General features: G+C 40.4%; 1 protein-coding gene across 2 annotated transcripts in view; it reads left to right on the top strand.

The window, feature by feature from the left end:
• Window positions 1–21,404, top strand: part of SGMS2 (sphingomyelin synthase 2) — an 84,160-nt gene extending 62,756 nt beyond the window's left edge. Inside the window, exons 4-7 of one of the 2 annotated variants that reach the window (XM_028507623.2) lie at window positions 2,913–3,030; window positions 8,049–8,202; window positions 15,530–15,696; window positions 16,966–21,404. In XM_028507623.2, the coding sequence (XP_028363424.1) occupies window positions 2,913–3,030; window positions 8,049–8,202; window positions 15,530–15,696; window positions 16,966–17,169 (643 nt within the window). In that variant the 3' untranslated portion in view covers window positions 17,170–21,404. The remainder of the gene's footprint in view (window positions 1–2,912; window positions 3,031–8,048; window positions 8,203–15,529; window positions 15,697–16,965) is intronic. The other variant, XM_028507624.2, reaches the window with a different exon arrangement.
• Window positions 21,405–21,605: the final 201 nt, after the last annotated feature.

Below are 21,605 nucleotides of genomic sequence, written 5' to 3'. Positions count from 1 at the left end.
CAGTTTACATTTCTTTTCCATTTGTCTATTGGCAATCCAGTCACAAGAATCAGTTTAAGAAACTGAATTTAGAAATGGGTCCATGCGGTTTTGGTTTTAGATTTCTAAAGGAAATGTGCTGTCTGGTTTCCCCCGTGACACCACAAAGGGGCTCTCAGTTCCCTCCTTTGCGTCTCCCTGTTTTCCGAGGAGCAGGAATCAGGAAGTACTAAGCCAGGTACTTTTGCTTGGATGACACTAAAAACTAAGGCATAGCTCTGAAGTGGTAATTTTTGCTTTCCCATTAATTCCATAAAAAAATAAAATCCCCTCTATTTCCCTTCTCATCTCATCCGTCGTTCAGATATTTGTCCTCTATTAAGGTTGTAGTAATTAAATCACTAAAATATAAGATTAATTGAAACATTGATCACAAATGGAGGCTTTTGAAAATGTGTGCTTAGTTGCTACAATTCAAAAATTCAAAATTCAGTAGGATTTTAATATGCCTCAAAATCATTTTTAGAAGAGGGAATTTATGCTACATTGTTCTTTCCATTGGTTTTTGCTGTGAGGTTAGAAGAATTCAATCTATTTATCTTTGCCAATGAGTCCCCAAGTATTTTCCTTAAAGTATCTCTCTTAATATGTTTCCTTAATATGTGTAAGTAAAATAGCTATCAGTTTTCTTTTACTTAGTGTAACTTTTTGCTGCTAAAGTTGTCAGTTATGGCATGCTGATGCTAAAAGTGAATTATATTTGTTGAGCTCCAGCACTTTTCTTTTTCATTTCTGGAATTCACACTGAATATAGAGAGACTGCTTGGGCCAAAGATGTTTGCCTTCTCCTCTAACTGAGAGCCAAATTTTATTCATATATGGGTGAAAAAAAATTTTCTAGCTTCCAACCTGAAGTACAATCTCACTTTGTTTGAATCCTCACCTGAGAATTGTTGACTGCCTCTTCATTATTACCTTAGGGTTTACCATGTCAAAACTTGTGGTCACGTAGCTGGCCACATATTTTAGTAATATCTACTGTTTTGTCACGACCCACCATCAAAAACTTGTTGGAGAAATCTAATTTTTCTTTCACTTCTGAGGTAGAATTAGAGCTTGTATTTTAGTAACTAGCGGAGTAATTTTCATGATCTGTTTTGAAAATTTCAGCTGAGTAAGAACTCTCTCTCTCTCTCAAAAAATCTTTCAAAGCCACGGGAAAAAGTCAGTAGTAGTAGCTCTTTTTCTAAATAAGGCTGCAGAATGCATGTTGCACCTTCTTAGTTAATTTTCCATACAGCTGAACTCAATATACTGGAGTGAATATAATTGACTGTTAATAATTCCTGCTTATTACTTCATCTTGTCTAACACGTGGAGCACAATTTGGAACTCTTTGGAGGCCTGGAGTTGAATCAAAAGGTGAATTGTTTTTCACTTCACCAAACTGAGAGATTCAGCACTGTTCTATAGCCTGTTCCTCTTCAGCACTAGAAAAGGCAAAGTCTGAACAGGAAGCCTTTAAAAGAAGAGCCTTGCAATAAATACATACCTTCATCAACTAGTCAAGGTCCTTGACTAGTCTGAGAAGACCCCAGAAGCCCTGGAATATTCTTAAAATAGTACTGGAAATGGGCATCTAAACTTCTATTTGTACATGATTCTTTAAATTAGGAGTCCAGCAGTTACCTGAATTAGACCTCGATACATGTTAGACCACAGTCTTGTAGAAAACTTAAAATATGACACATGCCCAAAACTGCCTGTTTTTTCCAGAAGTCTTTGACTACTACCAGTGTTAGAAGGTGATGGGTCTCAAAATGGGAGACCTGGAATAATAGAGTGTGTGCACTAGGGAAGGCACACATTGTAATTCCGGAGGCTCTCGGGATCCCACTCATCTCTTAATCCCCAGAGCCTCAAGTCTGTAGACCCACCCTGTAGCCAAACATCTGAAGAGGAGCTGTCATCTTCAACTAGAACGCAGGACACTTGGCACCTTTGAGGCCCGTTCAGGTACCCGTGGGACAGTGGTGCAAATGGGCGAAGCCCTTCCTTTGGAGGACAGTGTGCTCAAGGTCGACAGCTCAGAACCACTGCCTTAGATGGAGGACATGAGTGGTAGGGGACAGGGACTAATGTTAGTCAAGACAACTATCTTTACCAAAAAAAAAAAAAAAAAAAAAAAATGAAAAAGGACTTGTGAGTGGGGCGGGGTTTTGATTTTTTTTTTTTTTTTTTTGCCTTTCTGTTCAAAATTGAATAAAATAAGGGTAAAATGATTAGTTTATAACTTCACTGTCAAATATTCTTAAATGTACCAGGATGCTGTAAACTTCTTCAAAATATTCTCTGAAAATCTATAGTATAGTCTTAGACCCAATAGACCAAATAGCTCGTGCCCAGATCATCAGAATACTTTTGGATGTCCCCAAATAAACCTTGCTTATTGTATAACAGGTTCAATGAGTTGTCCCATCTCCCTATGTGTCCAATTATGTAGTGTCACCTTAGCTCATTAGTTAATTCCTCCATGACCGTGGGTTACTTATACCTTTGAAATGTTCTCAAGAGATGGTTTATTAATGTTCTGAGTTGACGAGAAACATAGAGAGGTTCATTGAATTCTCTCACAAAGAGTGGCTTTTTTAGGAAAGGCGGTTTTCTAGAGCCCTCAGTCTGTTTTAACTCCTCCACTGCCCACAGACTCACCGCTCAAGAGCCAGCCCACCCAGACTCGTTACAACATATGAAGCCCACAGTGCTGCCTTTCCCTGAACCGTGGTGACGGCCGCTCAGAAACAGGCTGCCACACTGTGGTCTGTTAATGCCATTCTGCATCATCTTTTTATTCTGTTGAACACTCTTCGTATTGCATTAGGAACAGGCACAACCAGTAAACTTGTTCTCCCCCATCCCTGTTATTCCTTTAGGTCAATAGTGGGACGCAGATTCTTCTTTATCATTGGGACTTTATACCTATATCGCTGTATTACAATGTATGTCACGACCCTGCCTGTGCCCGGAATGCACTTCCAGTGTGCTCCAAAGGTAAGTAAGCACCTCTGAGTTACCATGTACAGGAGATCAAGAAACCAGCATTAACATTGGCTCTCCGTCATACATTTTTCAATACACTTTCATGGGTCGAACTGAAATCTAGCGTATTTTCTGTTTTTCTTTAGATTTGTGGGGGAAGAAATAAAAATGTATTCATAAAATGTATATGTACGTAAAAATTTTATTTTCTGCTAACTGAAAGTTGTGATTGAGAATTTGACTCTGCTGTTTTACCTTCTCTGTACTCAATTACGCACTCATTCTGCAAGTGCTGCCATGTACCACGCACTGTGAGGTGACAGCAGTGACCAACAGGTTCTTCTCCTAGAGCCTATATTCTATTGTGGGATGACAAGTGAGAAAGAAATGTGTAACCCGTCACATGGTGATAAGCCAGGTGGCTGTCAGATGAACAGTAAGGCTGAGTAAGAGTGAAAGGGACTATGGGGTAGGTACTGTTTTATGCAGAGGTCAGAAAGGCTTCTTTAATAAGAAAGCATTTGGGCAGAAATCAAGATGAGAGAGTGAGCCATGTGGATGGCGTGAGAGCTCCAGGCCAAGGAAGTAGCTCAGTCACAGTATGTTCGAGAGAGAGCAGGGAGGCCAGTGCGGCCGGCAGAATTGTGTGGGTGAAGGTGGTGCAGCTATAGATCCCATAAGACCTTGTGGCCCTTGTAGGAATTTGCACCTTAGTGGTGGCAAGTAAGGAAGAAGTGAGAAGTTATTCGATTCGGGACACAGTTTGAAGATAGAGCCAACAGGATATGTTAATAAGTTGGATATGGGTTTAAGAGAAAGAAGCCAAGGATGAGCCCAGTTTTTAGCCATTGGAAAGACCGAGTGGCCTTCTCCTGTGACAGTGTGAGAATGGACACTGAAACTGTCTTAAACCAGGATTCACAGCTTTGCTGGGAGAAGTCATTTCTTGAGAGAGCTGTTCATCATCTTGGACCCCAGCATACCCTGGTTTATACAAAGGAAGACTTACAAATCCTGTGCTTTCTGGATGAAGGAATAAAGTCCAACATCATATTTCACTGGACACTAAGCAGATGTCCAAAGTGGAAGGAAAAATAGAGTTGTTCTAAAGAAGTCAACAGTCTCCCTCACCAAATATAGGTGTGGTTTGGAGAAGCTGTAATTTTCCAAAGCCATCAAAGCAGAAAGTATCTGTAATTAAAACAGTGTGCATATTGAATTTAAACATTGGCTGATTTTTAGTGAAGCTAAATTAAGGCATGGGAGAAGTTCAGAAACATAATAAACACTTCTAAGGGGTTATTGCATCGTGTTAAATGAAGAAATGGCCACAGGAAAAAAGGCAAGCCCATCCTAGTAATGGATGAGGTTTGCAGGGGTGAATTGCTATGATTATAGAAAGAAAGTAACCTCCATGGAGGAGTTGCAGTTTTCGGAAGCCACAGTAGTAAAAATACCCCTGGAAAACCCAGCAGTAAACACAGTGGAAGCTCTGGGAGTGTCCTTACTAATCAGCTCCCATGTTCAGGTGTCGGGACCCCTTCCTAGAGTGTAAACAGGCTGAAGGTGCTCAAGTCATATGATTCAGTAAAACAAACACCATCACTCTGTTGGATGGAAGCGATGTGGTGTTACAGAACAGGAGTCAGAATTGCATTCTAAATGTGGCTTTGAGTGCTCCATAGATTTTGTGGTTACAAGGCTATTAGGTAGTCTGCCTGTCTCCTTTGTTGCCAGCTCTGTAGAATGCCCTTCGTGACTATAAGCAATGACAGAACTGTGTATACTGAAACCGCTCTCTGTGGCAGGGTGTCAGTTCTAGTCACTGACGCCTAATACAACTTGTCACCCACTGGATGTGGTTATCACAGGACCCTTGCTGAAATCCTTGGCTTTCACAGATTCCAGCAGCCTTCCCCCTTATCTGTCCCCTTATCTATCCTCTTGTTTCCCTTCAGTCCTCTGCTTGTGACTTGCTCCCAAACCACCAACCCAAGCGATTGTTTGCAGTCACAAAATCTATGTTCTGAAAAGTGTGTTTAAGTAAGTTGCACATGAAATTACATAGCTTTTAAAACCCATTTTGCTACATACAAGAATGTCGGGCTGGCACAGATACAGTCCCTTCCCTGAGAAAACCCCCCCGTAGATGTCCAAAGGACTTCTCCCCTTAATTGAAGGGATGATGTGGATGGTAAGGTCTCTGGCTTGGCAGTAGTCAAGCTGGGCTCTCTTGCACCTTATTTATTTTTGTGGAAAATGGTATGTGGTGCCCTGGCTGATGTGGCTCAATTGGTTGGGCATCATCCCACAAACCAAAAGGTCACAGGTTCAATTCCTGCTCAGGGCACATGTTTGGGCTGTGGGTTCTGTCCTCAGTCAGTGCATGTGGGAGAGGCAGCTGATCATTGTTTCTCTCTCACATCAATGTTTGTCTCCCTTTTTTTCTCCCTCCCTTCCCCTATCTCTGAAAGAAGACTTTTAAGAGTGGGGCGGGGGGGGGGGTGTGGGGGGGAGACTATGGTGCGTGGTGGTGATAGTTTGAGGAACCCTTAGGAATACTGAGTCCTGTCTGCTTTGGCTGTTATGATTGATGCTTTTTCTCTTAGCTTTTTACATCTTCTGATGTCTGAAAAATGAGGAAATTAATAGAAATTAGGATCTTAAGCGTGTGTGATAGGGGATTCTAGTGAAATAGAACAGAATTAGAAAGCAATCCATTCATTCCCAACTCTATCCCCACCCCCCACTTCCCAGTAGTTTGTCTATGCTCTTTATTCCACCCTCCTCCCCACCAAGCTAAGGTTTTATTTAGCATTTTTACTGGGCATGATTGGACGTCTCAGGGTAGCAATGACAAGATTGAGGAAATAAGAACTGAGAAAAGACACAGCAAGGAGACAGTCCTTCCTCTGTTCTGTAAAGGTACATTGAATCAAATGCTCTCAGATCTGCATTCACCAGGACTGCTGAAAGAAAGAGGGGAGAAGAGAAATGTCTGGCTTATTTTGGCTCCTAGTTTTTTTTGTTTTTGGATCCCTCCAACCCCAAGTAAAGGGATTGATGGCTTTAAGTGTTTCTGCCCCTAAAAAACTAGAGTATTGACTTGGGATGAGTGAGTGGATAAAAAAATTGTGGTTTTGTGATAAAGAATAGTGTGTCCTTTTAAAGGGAACATAGTGGTTGGGCAGAGCATACATACCTTTATATTTGATCTCGGTGTTAACAGTTGTTTGCACCAGCTGCACGACAAATTCCTGAAGGGCCGAGGGTCATCTGATAAAGCACGTGGCCAGGTCCCGCCCTCCTGTCAGGGCACAGCACATCCTTTGTGCAGTGTGCAGTGTGCCTTTCTCGAGCTGCACCGGAGAGAGTCCTGCAGCTCTGTCAACAGTAGTCCCCTTCCTCGGCTGTGGGTCCTTGACCGCCTTTTAGAGCCTGCCTCCTCAAGGCGGCATCACCTGTTACTCAGCACATTCGCTTCACAGACTGTCCACTCTTGCTAAAACACACAAGTGATCTTGGTTTTTGTCACCCAGGTTTGCCCTAAGCAGACTTTTGAAGAAGGTTGTTTCTTCAAAATCTCCTGCGTCTCCCCCTGCCCTGGAGTCCTGGCTTACGTCATTTTCTGTTGGAGACCTGTTCTCAACTGCTAAGCTGCCACTTGTGTTTGCTTCTTTTTACAAGGGTCACCCAAATACTGCAAGGCTGTCCAGACCCATGAGGTAGTAATTATTCAGGAAAGTTTACGTACCCCAGTGCGGATGCTTCAGACAAGGACTCCTGCCCCAAGTCCTTATTGTACCGGATAGGATGGATTGCCATGTGCTTTGGAGGCGACCTTAATTTCTCTCCTCCTAAACCCTCCTCTCACCCATCTGTACATGTCTTACCCTCATTCGCCACTGTAAATCCACCTGGACAAGACAGTACCCGTCTTTACCACTAAACAGTTTAACCAGCATCATGCTGAGCTGGCCATGCTTCAGGGACCAGCCGCCCAGAAGGATCAGCATTGAGTATAAAAGGCAGCATGTGACACAGCTGCCCCCTGAGGTCCCAAATGAATAGTCATTAATGTCTTTCTGTATTTCTGTTCTCCTGTGTTCTGTTACCCAACCTTATTTCTGTGTCATTCTTTAATTTTCTAAGCACAGTGAGTTTATTCTAGATCGATCTTAAATCTTCCACGTGGCTTCCCAACATGTCAGTATTGCAGCGCTCCATGCCGACCATCGTGACCAGCTCAGTCCACTTCGCCTTCTTATAGGCAGAAGTTTTAATGGGATGTAAACTTTTGACTATTGCCTCAGATTCCTGCCCGGCCCGTCATTGTTTCCAGGTTCTCATTGCGGCCTCTAGTGGCTTCCACATCCTTATCCAAGGGAGCTCTGCTCTGAACCCCTGCCACTGCACACAGGTTATTTCTTTGAGGGATGTTTTTCCTGATCAGAGCTACTCGTTTTTAAAGCTGTCAGTACTTTGCTAATCAGTTATTTTCAAATCTACTTAAAGTGTCTAATGTTTGCAGCTTCCCTTTCTAACTGTGCTTGATCAAATGTTAATATAGCTATATGTACACTTCAGGCTGCCCACTTAACACAAGGTATGAATACACTGTACAATATTGGCAATGTGGTATGCAGCTGAATTAAATATTAATCATCTGAAACCCTGACTTCCCCCTGCAAAGAGGAAGGAATGTAGCTTTGATCTTCTTTTTTAGCACATAGCTGTGGTGAGGTCATTGGTTATTAATATTTTTAAAAGCTTTGCCCAAGGACACAACATCTCCAAAACATATTATTATTAGTAACATATTGAATAATTTAAAATGTGTCACTAAAACTGGCCAATAATAGTGTATAAAATCCAGTCTGAGGAACTTCCCCCCGGAGTTCTTTTTGACTTTTTAAGTTAAGAAGAAAAACAAAAACCACAACTGGTGCCCTTTCTAAGTGTCCCACAAATTCATCTGAAATACGATTTTATCAGCTTGTAAATTTTCTTCCTGATCCTGTGTCTTTCAGCTCAATGGAGACTCCCGGGCCAAAGTGCAGCGGATCCTGCGGCTGATTTCTGGTGGGGGACTGTCCATCACCGGGTCGCACATCTTGTGTGGAGACTTTCTCTTCAGCGGCCACACGGTTGTGCTGACACTTACTTATTTGTTCATCAAAGAATGTAAGCACTGACTCATTCCCACATGACTGATTGCTGTCGTGGGAGGAATCCCTGGGCCCTGAAACTGATGGGAGCTCTTGTTCTATTGGAATCGATAGCTATGAGAGAGAGGGACAGAGAGTTAGTCAGTCAGCTTTCGATTGCTTCAACTAGTCATATGTGATTTAAACACTGAAGGCTTAAAACGTGGCCCTGGCTTCTCTCTAACATTTAGCATGCCTCCAAAATGTCTCCTTCCTTGGTTAGTACTTCTCAAGGTATGAAAAGCTTTTTAATGTTGGGACCAAGAAGAACAATTGTCAAGATTATTGCAAAGAGAATCGGTGCACGCTTAAGCCAAACTGCCACTGTGTCTGAAGCTTCCATTCCATCATTTCAAATAATTTAGTTACTGTTTTTCTCTTTTCCTTTTTAAAACATTTCCTTGCCCCAACTTATTCTAATTTCATCATTTCCAGCTGACTTCTGGAAATGATGAAATGTGGTTTAATAGGTGTCTTCATGGAACATTCTGCCAACACTGATCCTTTTCTTCTTAAGAAGCGTTACCGAGGCAAGAATTTGAAGTATCTTTCCTGATTTATACACTGAATTTCCATTATACAAAACCGTAGTGTATCTCAGTGACTTCAGTGGCTGGAACAGTGTCTGGTTTATTTTGGGTTGTGTTTGGTTTTAGCTGCCCAGCAGATCCCATTCTTGTAGATTTCTGAAGTATTATATATTTAGACCCATTATCTCAAACCCCTTGTGAAATTGTGATGCTTCCCCTCCATTTTTGCACAGCTGGTCTGTGATGACCTTCATCTTTACTTCCAGGATACCCCATGCCAGTGTTTTTCAGAGGTTCATCTCAGTTCTCTGCACTTTCTTATCATAGTGTAAAGGAGGTGCTTTGCAGAGACCAGCAGAGGGCAGCCTACCCCTCTGCCCTCCTTCCTCTTCCCTGCTGTCTGGGCCAGTCATTAATCCAAATAGGTCAGGCGTCATCCACTGGCAGTGAGGACACCAATGTTTATCTTCTGGTGGTGGAAAAGTGAATGCTTGCCCCATAGGTTGTCTGGAGTGTTCGATTTAAGTTTTGCTTTATAGGCAGTATGACAAAGTATGGAGATCCTATGCAGTAAAGTCTTTTTTGTTTTCAGTGAGAATTGTGTAGCTTCTGAGTTGTTTCCTTGGTAAATGCTACATATGAACTTGGAGTAGGGAGAGTAGCTTGTTGAGTATGTGGCCTTCATCACACTCAACTTTTAAAAAAATTTTTTTAATTGTATGTTGTTGATTATGCTATTATAGTTGTCCCACTTTCTCCCCCTTTGCCACCTGCCACCCAACCCCCACTCCCTAAGGCCATCCTCACACCGTTGTTCATGGGTCAGGCATGTATGTCCTTTGGCTGCTGTTTCCCATGCTGTATCGTACATCCCCATGACTGTTTTGTAACTATTAATTTGCACTTCTCAATTCCTTCACCCCTTTTCCCTATTTTCCAGGCCCTCCTCCCCTCTGGCAACCATCAAAACTCTCTCTATATCTATGATTCTGTTTCTCTTTTGCTTGTTTGTTTATTTTGTTTTTTAGATTCAATTGTTGATAGATATGTATTTGTTGCCATTTTATTCATATTTTTTATCTTATTTTTAAAGAAGACCCTTTAACTTTTCATATAATGCTGGTTTGGTAGCTTTTTCTTGTCTGGGAAGCTCTTTATTTGTTCTTTGATTCTAAACGACAGCTTTGCTGGTAGAGTAATCTTGGTTGTGGGCCCTTACTTTTCATCACTTTGAATATTTCTTGCCAAACCCTTCTAGCCTGCAAAGTTTCTTTTGAGAAATTAGCTCACTGTCTTATGGGAACTCTCTTGTAGGTAACTAACTCCTTTTCTCTTGCTGCTTTTAAGATTCTTTGTCTTTAACGTTTAGCATTTTAATTATGATGTGTTTGGGGGTGGGTTCATCTTGTTTGGGGCTCTCTCCTTCCTGGACTTGTATGTGTATTTCCTTCACCAAGTTAGGGAAATTTTCTGTCATTATTTTTTCAAATAAGTTTCCAATTTCTTGCTCTCTCTCCTCCTGACACCTTCATGATGTGAATGTTAGTATGCTTGAAGTTGTCCCAGAGGCTGCTTACAGTAACTGTCCTAATTTCTTTGGATTATTTTTTCTTCTTGTTGTTCTGATTGGTTGGTTTTGCTTTCTTATATTCCAGATCTCTGATTTTATTCTGATTCATCCACTCGACTGTTGATTTCCCTGTAAATTGTTCTTTATTTGATTAGTACCCTTTGTTTCTGGCTGGATCTTTTTTTATGATGTTGAGGTCCTTACTAAGTTCCTTGAGCATCCTTATAAATAGTGTTTTGAACTCTGCATCTAATAGATTGCTTATCTCCATTTTGTTTAGCTCTTTTTCTGGAGTTTTCTTCTATTCTTTAATTTAGGCCATTTTTTTGTCTCCTCATTTTTGCAACCTCCCTGTGTTTGTTTCTATTTATTAGGTAAAGCTGCTGCATCTCCCAGGCTTGGTAGAATTGCCTAATACAGTAGGTATCATGTAGGGTCCAGGGGCACAGCCTCCCCTGTGACCCAAGCTGTGTATACCCTCTGTTGTAGTTAGCCTTGATTGCTTTTGGCACTCCCAGGGTCAGCCCTGCCTGTGTCACACAGCATAACCTACAGAAAAGTCTGTAGATGGCTGCTACTTTTGCTGGGCTCGGAGGTGCCCCAGGAAGGCCAGGCTGTGAACTCGCCCAACTTAGCAAGAGGTACCGGGGCTTGCTGAAGCCAGATGCTGTTTGTTTGAGAGAAGTTAGGAAGATATGAAGCATAGGCCAGGACAAGCCATTCTTATGGAAAAGCCACTGGAAATAGCTTGGGTGGGCCTGAAAGATGGGTGGGGCAGAACTTCAGGGAATCACTAGAGTGGGGCAAATAGTGTGAGTCAGGTTGATGGAGTCTGATATGATACCCACCTGATGGCTCTGTGGCTGTGTTGGGGAAAGGCCCAGAAAAGGTACAGTGGCCTCTGCCAGCACTTCTGTCTGGGAGGAAGCTGCCCCGCTCCCCCCTCCCCCTACCCCCCGATGCTGGACAGTTCACTTCCTCCATGTATGTCTCTGGTGCCTTTTGATCTGCTGCCCCCATGCTGGAGCTCGGAGGGAACGAGTTAGTCTGTCTGTGGGCCCTTTACGAGGAACTGCCATGGAGTCCAGCAGTTTTTGTCTTCCACAGCATCAATCCCCACTGGTTTTTGCAGCCAGGAGTTACTGGGACTTATCTTCCTGGTACTGGAACCCTGGGCTGAGGGGCCTGGTGTGGGGCTGGGAACCTTCGCTCCTGAGATATCCTTCCTGATTTTTATCTGCCACTTGTCAGTGTGGACCTCCGCCCTTCCTGCCAGGCATGATGTGGTTTCTTCTTTAATTCCGTAGGTGTAGAACTTCCATTCAGCTCAGTTTCTGGTGGTTCTAAATGATGGTTATTCTATAGTTGTAATTTTGATGTGGTTGTGCAAGGAGGCAAGCCTTGTTTGCCTAGGCCACCATCTTGAGCAGAAGTCCACACTCAACTTTATGGTGGAGTGCCTTCTGCGCCTTTCCCCTGATTTATACTCATGTTCTGGGAAGTTTTGGTGGAAGGAACCTAGGTCTGTCTCTGCACCAATAGCAGAAGATCGTCTCTTCCTTACATTTTAGTTACTACATTTCCAATGCCTAGTTATTACTGGTTCCGCAAAGCAGTAGAATGATGTGTGTAGCTTATGTCTCTAGCTTTTGATGAAAAAACTTACATCAAGAAAACTTCCATCTGTCTGTATGTAAGATCAATCATTTTTCAGTCCAAAGGGGCATTTCAGTTGAAGGATCATCTCTCTAATCTGAGCATCATAAAAAGCTTATAGAAGATGAGGATGAGAGTAGGGAGGAATTGCATGTTAAGAGTGAACCCACTGTGAGTTGAAAACCATAAAGTAATCAAGAGAAAACACTCCAGGGAAGCAAGAGAATGTTTTATAAAATAAGCAAAGACATGATGTTAACAATAACAGCAGATAGACATAACACGTCCTCTGTGTCAGGCACTCTTCTAACACCTTGATGTAAATTAACTTGTTGAATCCTGCAACCACCCTTAAAGGGAACACTGTTTCTTCTCATTTTTCGAAGAGGAAGCTTAGGCCCAGAGAAAGTGAGTGACAAGACTGTGGCCCACAGTTAGTAATTAGAGGATAGATTATCCAAGCCCGAGCAGGTTGACTCTAGAAGTTACACTGCTAATTTCTTGGCTCTGTTTAGAATTTTCAGAAGCCCAAGTTGTCTGATTTTATAAAATTACTAGTGAGTGCATTGCTCATTATTGTTCTTTCCTTTACCTCAGAACAATAGCAGGGCAAGTTATGATAATTTTTTACCTTAACGAAGACTATGCAGTATGTAGAGATATTTTCTTCCCAAGAAATGATTTTGGTCTGAGGTTTTTAAAATTGTGTAAGTTTACATACAGCAAGGAAAGAATTACATTCTGCTTTTCCCAGTCTTTGATGGGAAGTAAAATGGCAAATCCGTAATACTTAATACAACTCAACTGTTTCAGTTTTCTATGTAAACAGGGCATTCCGTGTTTCTGCCTGTTTCCTGTGCTATTAGGAAACAGTCACTTTCTAAGTTACACCATATGTTACTATTGTATAATAGTTAGAGTAAGGGCACCATATGAGTGAGCACTGGTTCCAGTGGTTCCTTTGAACACTCTGCTTCTAGAATCAGGTGCATCATTTATATATTTTTTGCTTTCCTGCCTTTTGATCAATGTGGACTCTCTCCTTGTTGGCCCTGTTGTCACAAGTGGATCTGAATTTAGTCATAAGAGCAGATGAGAATGTGGAACCAGGACCACTTCGAGGTTAACAACAGAGGGCTTTACACAGTTGTGCAAATATTATATCATTGGAGCTTAGATTTCTGATAAAATTACACTGGAGAAGTCAGCCTGGCTCCTAGCATTGGGTTGGCTAAAAAGTTTGTTTAGTTTTTTCCATATGATGCTTCTAGCAATGCTTAGTTGTCTTTAACTTCATTTGAAACAATTTTGTTAGATTGTGTTGTGACAGCTGCCATATCATCGTGCATTTTTTAAAAACTTACTAAAATTAGTGAATTTTTGTGTAGCTATTTTAATATTGAAGATGGAAGAAAATACACAACATCTTTGGCATTTTATGCTTTATTATTTCAAGTAAGTAAAAAATGCAACTGAACGATAAAAAAAGATTTGTGCAGTGTATGGAGAAGGTGCTATGACTGATGGAATGTGTCAAAAGTTGTTTGCAGAGTTTTTTCATACTGTTGACATTTTGGCCAAATAATTCTTTGCTGTGGGGCTGTCTTATGCATTGGAAGATGTTTAGCAGCACCTCTGGCCTCTACCCACTAGAAGGCAATATCAGGAGATAGCTGACATACTCAAAATATCCAAATCAATAAAGTTATTGATGAAAATGAAAAATGTCTTTTATTTTATGAAAAAAACTAAATGAACTTTGTGGCCAACCCAATAGCATGTATGTATATGTCTTGCTAGTTGAGAAAACATTTTCTTTTTCGCCTCGCTGCCACGCAGAATGCATTGTGTCTATTATTCAGTGATAATTGGACTAGGATACCACACAGATAGTGGAGTTACTAATATTTGTGTTATCAACTTTTAGTTTGATGTGATCCCACTGGGTAATATCAGAGAGCAGAGGGAATTACCATTTGGCCATTTCTATTTCTCAATTAAAAAGCCAAGGTCCCAGGGTGAGAGTGTAACAGAGGATGCATTTTTTAAGGAAAATCAGTGCTGGGGTTCCCACGTATCCCTGAAACCTCATGTTCAATTCTGTGGAAGGTAATATGACCATCAGGCCACCCCCTTACTCCTTCACTACTTTGGCTTTGCTTCTTTTGGATAAACAGATACAAAATAGTCTGGTTTACTCAGACATTTTGAACTTGTAAGGTAAAATGCCAGATGACATAATAAGTAAAGGAAGCAGGTGTGAGTCTGTGGGGAGGGGTCGGGGTTATGATGCTGAAGAACGAGAACTCTCTGGATTTCTACGTGTTAGGCTCAGAATGTTAACAATTGAACAAACCAGAATAGCTATGGGGACTGGATCTGCCTCCTGCCCCCCAGGCTACAGGAGTAAGGCCTCTTCCAGCTTTAAAATTCTGGGGCTACATGAGTTTTCTGCCGGGATTTAGTAGCAGGATGAACCATATGAAAAATACTGAGTTGCACATTCATAATTAGAAGGTCAGACTTTCAGAGGCAAATATTATACTTGAGAACAAAAGAACAACAGCTGTTTTACCAAAAAGTATCTTTTATTTGAATGATACCTGATTTGGCATTTCATCTAAAGCTCTGGAAATAGAGACTTGCTTTTCAACCATTTTTCCACATTTGAAAGTAAATATCACTATAGATGTAAACACAAATAAGAAATAAATTTTAGTTTACTAGATTATTAACATTGTGAGCTAATAAAGTTTTAAAATAGAAAAAAGATACTAAAGAAAAAAGAGGAGTTGCTGGAAATGAACTCTGGCCCCATTCGCGTATGTCGTTAACTCTTGTGTGGGAATGTGGTGGGGACTCACATCTCAGCTGAGGAGTCTTGTCCAACCGATCAGTGTGGCAGACTTCTTAGTGGCCTCACTAGGAAGGCTAAAGTCCATCAGTGAATGGGCAAGAATCCTAAGCTTTCCATAGGGAGTGTTTAATAGTTGCTAGTGTTTAATAGTTGCTTTACATAGGGAGTGTTTAATAGTACCAGTATAAAATTGCTCAGAACCAAAATATTGTTAGCCACAATGCCATTTTTCTCCCCTTGGGGAAATCGAAGTAAGCTTCTGTGAGACCTGAAGGTGTTACTCTGGCATTCTCATCCCCCACCCCATTTTCACTGACAACTGCCTTTTCCTTTGAGCACTGCTCCTTTTCTTTCCAGTGGAATCTCTGTGTGAGCCAGTCCAACCAACCTACTAAGACACAGTTCTGTTCACCTCCATATTAAACAACTGAGCAGGGGGGAAGGCATCGAGAGTCCAGTGTGAACAGCCTCCCCAGGGAATGACTGTTAGACCTGCTACCAGTGGTACCCGCTTCTCCCTTCCTACCTGAGCAAGTCCTGGGCTGTTCACAGGGACTCATTTTGGGTCATTAGTTTTCTCCTTCCCATGAGTTGTTGACCTTACATTATTCTAATTAAGGTCATTAGGATACACTAAGCATTAAGTTCATCTGTGGAATCTTACTAACACAACAGTTTTTCTACTGTCCAGATTCGCCTCGTCACTTCTGGTGGTATCATTTAATCTGCTGGCTGCTGAGCGCCGCCGGGATCATCTGCATCCTTGTGGCACATGAACACTATACTGTCGATGTCATCGTTGCCTATTACATCACAACACGGCTGTTTTGGTGGTACCATTCCATGGCCAATGAAAAGGTGAGAGTGGTGAAATTATCCTTGGGTAATTTCTTTTCTTTAAATGCAGTGGAGCACTTTTCATACAGTGGGGCTTAGGTTAATTCAGTTCACTTCTTAAACTTACATGCATCATTGCTTCTTAAAATAAAGAACACCACAAATGTAAATAACATTTGAGGATAAAAATGTATGACTATAGAGCACAGTGTTTTACTAATTCAACTAATTTTTATGAGAATTAAAGAAGTACATATGCTACATTAAAATTTAGGAACCTTCTCTGTAGAAGTGTTGTGGGCCGCTTAGGTAAGACACCCCCTGCCTTTGAAGAACTTAATTTTGAGAACAAGATGGCAACTATTTTTTAAAGTCAGGCGAAGTAAGTCACTTATGAATAACTGGATTTAGTACATTTTTTGGGTGATGCTGTGCTAGCTGCCTTCCCTTCTTATTCTTATTTCTGCTTCGCCCTATTTCCAGATGAATATTTTTTTCTTCTGCCACTCATTTCGAAAGCACTGGCTCAAATGCCACCTCTTCTGGGGAACCTTCCCAAACTCCTGCCCTCTGCCTCTAGTCCTGAGGTAGAATTAATCCTCCCTTTCTCTGTGCTTCCTTAGCCCTGGCCTGTGTCCTTGGTGTGCTAGAGGTAGTCTGTGTGCCATGACATAACTTACCTTGAGGTCATCTTGTCATATTGTCTGATACACAGCATGGTTGGAGAATTTGAGAGAGATTGAAATGTGTCTTTCCCAAGGCACCTAAATCTAGTTCTCATTTAGTGGTGTCCACTAATAAATGCCCTTTCTATGCATTTATTTGTCTTTTAGCTCTGTTTCCTGTTTTATAGTCTCCTACTTCCATCTTCCATTTAGTTGTCTGCTGATAACCACTGAAGCAAATTTTTCATCTCTCCTCTTAAACACACTCAGCCTTGTGAGCTCTCCTTTCCTTCCCTCTTCCATCTTCCTTGACCCTCAGATCTGACCACTCACACTTGGTGAAAAGTGTTCCTCCCAGATAACTGTCACATCGCGTACCTCCCTAAGCTCCATTGTGGTTGCAATTGCAGGCAGAAGATGTGCACAAGCTACAAAGAGGGGGCTGGGGAGTGGGGGGCCAGGTCACATCAGAGTTAGGGAACAGGGTAAAGACTGCCTTGTGATGTGGATTCTGCTGCTTTCCCTGCTAAGTTACAGTGGTGGACAGTTTAATTGGAAAAAAAAAAAAGTTGGATGTGAATCATGAAAAATATGTCTCACTTGACTTTTCCCCTACCTTTTTCAGAACTTGAAGGTCTCTTCACAGACTAATTTTTTGTCTCGTGCATGGTGGTTCCCCATCTTTTATTTTTTTGAGAAGAACGTACAAGGCTCAATTCCTTGCTGCTTCTCCTGGCCACTCTCCTGGCCTCCTGGCTGCTTTAAATCATCGTGCAAAAAGTACTCCCGGGTTCAGAAGACAGGCGAAGACAATGAGAAATCCACCTGAGCCACAAAACAAAGGCAGCAGCTCTTATACCAAAAGAGGTATCGCTGTCACCAAAGGTGTAGTTTTTTGTTTCTGTTTTTTATTTTAGAACTGACTGGTAAATGAAGAAGTGGACCAAATTTGGGGTAAATGATTAGGAAGGTGAACAAAGTGTTACCCTTTGACTGTTCTTTTTAATTCATCCTGAGAAAGTTATATTCTCCTGTGGCTCTTCATTCACTGGTGACAAGCCCTCCACCTGGGATTTCACTACTAGCACGCTTGTCCAAGAGGTGCCAAAGAACACGTTACACCTTTCCTCAGTCTTTCTCCACTAAAGAATTTTTTCAGGATTTTTTTCCCCTCCAAGATCGGAAGAATTTGTTAATGTTTTAAATAAACTCTCTGGACAGACACAGCTACTGTGTAAATAGAATAACCTAATGTTGAGAGTGGGTTTTCGCATTAGGCCTGTTAGTGAGGGGGAGACTCAAGGGTTGTGAGTACGCTTTGGGCGTGCTTATTTTGACCCTTTCATGGGGAAGGATGAGGTTAGGCCTGGGAATATGTACTGCTGCTACCACCCAATGTACTATCTATCACTTTTACTTTATTTTTTAAAACGATGATTTTATTTAAAAATGGAAGAAACGTGATCTAAGTAAATATGGAAGCATTTGACCCACCCCACAGATATTACTTGTTTGCAAATATTTAATTTTAAGATCTCTATTACAGACACACAGGAAACATAGGGCTGTTTCTGCTCCCAGCGGGCCTGGTTTGCACTTACCTGCTGTCTGCCTGGTGAATTTGCACCTGGTACCGGGGCAGTCAGCTGCTGAGCACAGGCTGAATACACGTGTGTGAACCGATGCTCTAGCACACGAGGAAGGAGCCGGTGTGTCTCTTCCAGGTCTTGACCTGTGTGAGATCCGTTTTAGAGCTGCTTATTGATACTCAGAAATATAATTGGTCACATTTCACTGAAAACCATTTCTTTCTGCTTTATGGAAAAAACCAAGATGGAGTCCAAAAGTTTAATTCATCCTTGCCTATTTGCAAGAGACCCAGCTCCTTATAGACTGAGTGTTTATAGGAAGCACTAAGGACACACCACAACTGAGTCATTTTACTCTGACCATGAGATCACACCAAGTTGCTGCTCTCTAAGCTGTTGTTGGGATCAGGGTGTGAGGCCGTTACAGCTAGTTGATAAAGGGGGCGTATCATTTCTAAAGTTCTTTCAGGTGATGCAAGAAAGAAAAAGGCGGACTTGATCAGATTTAATTTTATCAGATTAGTGTACTGTTTAATGCTGTTGGATCTTGTGGATAATTCTTACTTAATTTCTTAAGACTTCTAGTAACCTTACAAAAAGATTTACAGTTACAAAATCATTGACCCAGAGAGCAGGGAGGCCAACTGGGGTAGAATGAGGCAGTTACATTTATATTGAAGGTAAAAATTTCCCTCCACTTAGAATGGAAAAAAAAATCCCTGAATATGTTATTATGAACTAATCAGCCTTGATTTGATATACACAATTGACTTTTAAATTGCTCAAAAGAAGCACAATACAAACTTAAATGTGTTCAGATGGGCCATTGTCTGTTGGTGCTAAAATTCTGTGTGTTTTCAATATGGCTCTTGCTCTGTATAATAGAAGAATCACTAAAGGAAAGGTGGTCCAATTCAAAGACAGATTATTTAAAAATAGAAATGAAACCCTGAACTTTCTTGGCAGGTTTTGAAATGCAAGAAGTTTCTCCAGTATTTATTATTAAACCAGTAAGAAACATATATATACCTTACCTGAGGTGTTTAGCTATCATTCTACATAATTTTCCCTTTTCATTCATTAAATATTGATAGTTGTGCTAAAACAAGGTGTTCTGCTTGAAAACACTGGTTTTAAATTTCTGCTGTCTGATTGTGAGGAAAAACATCTGGCACTGTAGCCTGGGTTTTGCTCTATGACCCTGGGACATGGAGCCTCTAATACAAATGAGACAACCTCGTATACCTTAGAGCCTTATTCTGCTCCATCTTATATAACCCACTTTTCTTCATATTAAATTGGGAAATGTATTTCAGCTTTTAAAATCATGGTGCATTGATCGTTGGAAACCCTTGAAACAGTAAACCTTGCATTTTAGTCAAGTCATCTAGTGTTTCATTTTTTAAAAAATAATGCCATCACCTGTTAAAGAACTCGAGGAAACATCTGTGACCCCACATGTGGACGGACACTGCCGCTGCCTTCCGCTTTACAGCGTATGTCCTAGCTTTATGGTAGAGGCTGTGGGAGTATGTGGTGTCCAGAGAAGGGTGAGAGGCAGAAATACCAAAGTTTCAGGATAGAAAATTAAGAGAAATAGTGAATCTCTTACATTTACGTTCAGGAAAGCAAACTTGAGATTTAACCCAACATGCCACTTTGGAATATAAAACATAAGCAATTCCTAGATTTATTGTGGTGATCATTTTGCAGTATATAGAAATAGCGCATTGTTATGTTGCACACCTGAAACTAATATAATATGTAGATTATATCTCAATTTAAAAAAATTTCAATCTTGCCTTTTTGAGACAGATTTTGGGAGCTCCTTTTCCTTGCTGATCAAGATGTGAATTTACTAATTATTCTTGTTTTTGTCAATTACTACTCCTGTTGGAAACTTTTGCTATAATTTAGTCCTCTGTGCAGTATCTATAACATACAATTACTACAAATTATACCACTTTTTAAAAAAAATTTTTGAAGTGGCAGTGAATTCCTCTCAGATTCTATTTTTTAGGCTCCTCTACTAACTCTAAAAATCAAAAATTCTTTCCCAATTCCACTGGAAGTAATTTTGAATTGGTTATTTAATACACTGGCATCTTGGGAAGTAGGTTTTGCTGTGGAGGGAAGGCTGTTTCGAGGGAGGGCGAGAGTGTAGTCTGGTTTGTGGATGATCTTGCATCAGGTTCTTTGCTGTATACCAGCACCCCCTTGTGGAAATGTGACGTGGAACACAAACTTGCCACTTTATTTACAGTGTATTTTCAGAAGACATGTTTCTTATCATTTTGCCAATAATCTGAAAGCATAGTGCAAAAGGAGTTATTTTTTAAGGTATTTTAAACCTTTCCCAAAGGGAAAAGGTACTGGATCACAGGGTGTTGCAATTCTAATCTTTTAATCCATTGATCAAAGAAAATTCGCAGGCCATTTTTACCTCTCACCCTCACAATCATTGTCTCCCTTTATAACTACCAACACTATGTTTACTTTGAAACACCAAGTTGGCTGCCTTTTCTTTTACATGCTAAAACTCAGGCAGCTTCTTTTTCCCTTGAAAGTTCACATTTTGTTGCTTGAATATTTTCAACATTTTTAAATTTTTTTTATTGTTATTTTTATTTTGCACTGTAGAATTGATTTAAAATTTAAGCCGGTCCTAACACACTTCTTTAGTGTAAAGGAAGTGTAAGAAGGAATTTCTTAATAAATGAGTTTGCAATGTTTAGATTAAGCATATTAAAAGTAATATGTGTTGAAGGTTTTCTGTTTGTATGTATAAAGATTACTGGTATTTTTTTAATGTCATTGTGTTGCAATAATTTAACTCATTTGAGTTACTTGCTAAAAATATTTTGTCTATTAAGAAGTGCTCTTGACTTTAGTACCTAAACATTAAACTCATGTCAAAGGTACCCAAAGATGAGTTTTTATACAGATACACATCTTGTAAGTTGTGGCTTATTTTATTATTCATTAATGTAATTGTGCTATGTTCTAAATGAATCATGAATGAGAATAGCTCTTTATTCTGGAGTTAAAATGGTTTTTTAAAAGAGAAAGAAGAAGCTACATAAGCTAATCTAGCTGCCAAGTTGGAATTCATTATTTAATTTACCTCCTATGCAATGATTAATGCTCCAAAATGTATGGTTATGTTACGGTCTATTCACAAAACAGATACACCATTACCAGGTTTGAGTAGTAATGAATCGCATTCTTTCAAAGATTTACTGTACTGTTTCAATGTGTTAAGTGCCTTGTTGTAAAGTAAAATTTTAAGCCTAGAATGCATTATTTTCCTGACATATATTTTTATCATGATATATACTGTATGTTATTATAATAGTTTTATTAAATGCTTATGTTTTAATCAAATAATGTAAATTTCAGAAGCTTTTTTCTCTTCTACCCACCAATACCTTAATCATTGGTCTGTCATATGGGATTTAAATTCAGGTTCTTCTTTAAAAAAGAGGAAGTTATCTTTGTTTAGAAGTATATTTTCCATGCTTGTGCTTTTGTGGTTGTAAAAACATTTCAGGAGGAATTTAGGAGTGTAACTGTAGTTTGTACTTCAAAATGCTGTTTTACATTTACATTTTAAGTGCCTAATTGTTAGTTAAAACTAATTTATGTTTTTATTCTGAAGAGATTATATGTACTTGGT

Source organism: Phyllostomus discolor, chromosome 1 (genome assembly GCF_004126475.2).
Source record: "Phyllostomus discolor isolate MPI-MPIP mPhyDis1 chromosome 1, mPhyDis1.pri.v3, whole genome shotgun sequence".
In the NCBI taxonomy this organism is placed as follows: Eukaryota; Metazoa; Chordata; class Mammalia; order Chiroptera; family Phyllostomidae; genus Phyllostomus; species Phyllostomus discolor.
This window is presented reverse-complemented; position numbering and strand designations above follow the sequence as displayed.